This window comes from Penaeus vannamei, chromosome 16, assembly GCF_042767895.1.
Source record: "Penaeus vannamei isolate JL-2024 chromosome 16, ASM4276789v1, whole genome shotgun sequence".
NCBI lineage: Eukaryota > Metazoa > Arthropoda > Malacostraca > Decapoda > Penaeidae > Penaeus > Penaeus vannamei.
The window spans coordinates 950,087-952,586 of NC_091564.1; the positions used below are offsets into that span (position 1 = coordinate 950,087).

Consider the following 2,500-nt stretch of genomic DNA (forward strand, 5'->3'; position numbering starts at 1 on the left):
TCATCACACCATTAAAATCACCATCATCACCACCACCATTAAAATCACCATCATCACCACCACCATTAAAATCACCATCATCAGCACCATTAAAATCACCATCATCACCACCACCATTAAAATCACCATCATCACCACCACCATTAAAATCACCATCATCACCACCACCATCAAAATCACCATCATCACCACCACCATTAAAATCATCACCATCACCATTTAAAAACATCATCATTATCACCACCATTCAAAATCATCACTCATCACCATTAAAAATCATTATCACCATCATTAAAAATCATCATTAACACCACCACCATTAAAACATCATCATTATCCCCACCACCATTAAAATCACCATCATCACCACCACCATTAAAACATCATCATTATCCCCACCACCATTAAAATCACCATCATCACCACCACCATTAAAATCATCATTATCACCACCACCATTAAAATCATCATCATCACCATTAAAAATCATTATCACCATCATTAAAAATCATCATTATCACCACCACCATTAAAATCACCATCATCACCATTAAAATCATCACCATCACCACCACCATTAAAACATCATCACCACCATTAAAATCATCATCATCACCATTAAAATCATCACCACCACCATTAAAACACCACCATCCTCACCCAACGAAGGAGGAGAAGTCGACGCCCTTCTCGCCCGCCCCTTCGAGGACCGCCCGCAGAGCCATCGCCTCGCTCCCCCATTGAGTGGGCGTCTCGGGCCGCCCACCGAACTGCCTGTGGTGGAGGGCGTCGCCACAGAAGCTCAGAGTTAATTGCGCTTAAATATCTCTCTATCTTTATATGTATGCAAATATTTATATATATATATATATATATATATATATATATATATATATATATATATATATATATGTGTGTGTGTGTGTGTGTGTGTGTGTGTGTGTGTGTGTGTGTGTGTGTGTGTGCATATGTATATATAGTATATATATATATATATATATATATATATATATATATATATATATATATATATATATATATATATATATATATATAAATACATCTCTATATAGTTATACATTCTCTCTCTATATATATACTCTCTCTCTCTCTCTCTCTCTCTCTCTCTCTCTCTCTCTATATATATATATATATGTATATATATATATATATATATATATATATATATACATATAACATGCACCGTATTTGCCCCACTCGACTGCAAATCTTGAGCGAGCAATAAATTAAAAGACTTGAAGGTCAAGTCAGACGCCTTCAAAGGAGCGCCACAAATTGCCAATTACCAAGTGTATGTTTATGAGAAAAAATAGTTAATCTCTTCTCAAGTTTATATAAAGGGGGTCACACCCATCCTCACTCACACACACGCACACGCAGGCACGTATACGCACACTCACACGCATACACAAAAACAAACACACATCCATACACACGCACACTCACACGCACACAAAAACAAACACACATCCACACACACGCACACACACACACACGCAACACACACACACACACACACACACACACACACACATATGAACGAACTCGCACACACACACACACACACACACAACCCCCCACACACACACATCCCCACCCACCCACCCACACACACACAACCCCCACACACACACAACCCCCACACACACACACAACCCCCCCACCCAACCCCCACCCACACCCCTCCACCCCACCCACCCACACACAAAACCCCCATCAACACACACCTCCACGCCCCACCCACCAACTCCACGCCCACAGAAACACACCTGGTAACAACGACCATGGATGGGCGTGTGATGATACGAGAGCCACGGTTCGTCGGCGCAGGGGGGGAGGGGGCTGGGGGCTGCAGGGCGGGGGGGAGGTAGAAGCACATCTGGAACCGCTGCAAGTCCTCAGTCACCCGCCGGACCTCCATGGTGACGGGCGCTGTCATGGGGAGCCTTTTGCCTGTTGGAGGTCGGGGTATGAGGGACGTGGAGTTAGGGAAAGTAGGTGTGTATGAGGTGTTAGGGGCATAAAGTTAGGGAGATTAGGTATGTATGAGGTATCAGGGGCATAAAGTTTGGTATTTGGGACATAAAGTTATGGGAATTAGTTATTATGAGGTATTAAGGACATAAAGTTAGGGAAATTAGGTACGTATGAAGTATCAGGGACATAAATTTAGGGAAGTTAGGTATTAGGGACATGAAGTTAGAGAAATTAGGTGTGTATGAGGTATTGAGGACATAAAGGAAGGGAAATTAGGTACGTATGAAGTATCAGGGACATAAAGTTAGGGAAATTAGGTACGTATGAAGTATCAGGGCCATAAAGTTAGGGAGATTAGGTATGTATGAGGTATCAGGGACATGAAGTTAGGGAAATTAGGTGTGTATGAGGTATAAGGGGGATTAAGTTAGGGAAACTGGGTACGTATGAGGTATCATGGGCATAAAGTTAGGGAAATTAGGTATTATGAGGTATCAGGGGC

At 42.0% G+C, this 2,500-nt stretch overlaps 1 protein-coding gene across 1 annotated transcript in view; it reads right to left on the reverse strand.

Moving 5' to 3' along the window:
• Positions 1–2,500, reverse strand: part of LOC138864485 (heme-binding protein 1-like) — an 8,703-nt gene that overhangs the window by 2,336 nt on the left and 3,867 nt on the right. Inside the window, exons 5-6 of the mRNA XM_070131625.1 lie at positions 1,791–1,974; positions 661–774 (exon numbers count right to left, since the gene is read on the reverse strand). Of these exons, the coding sequence (XP_069987726.1) occupies positions 661–774; positions 1,791–1,974 (298 nt within the window). The remainder of the gene's footprint in view (positions 1–660; positions 775–1,790; positions 1,975–2,500) is intronic.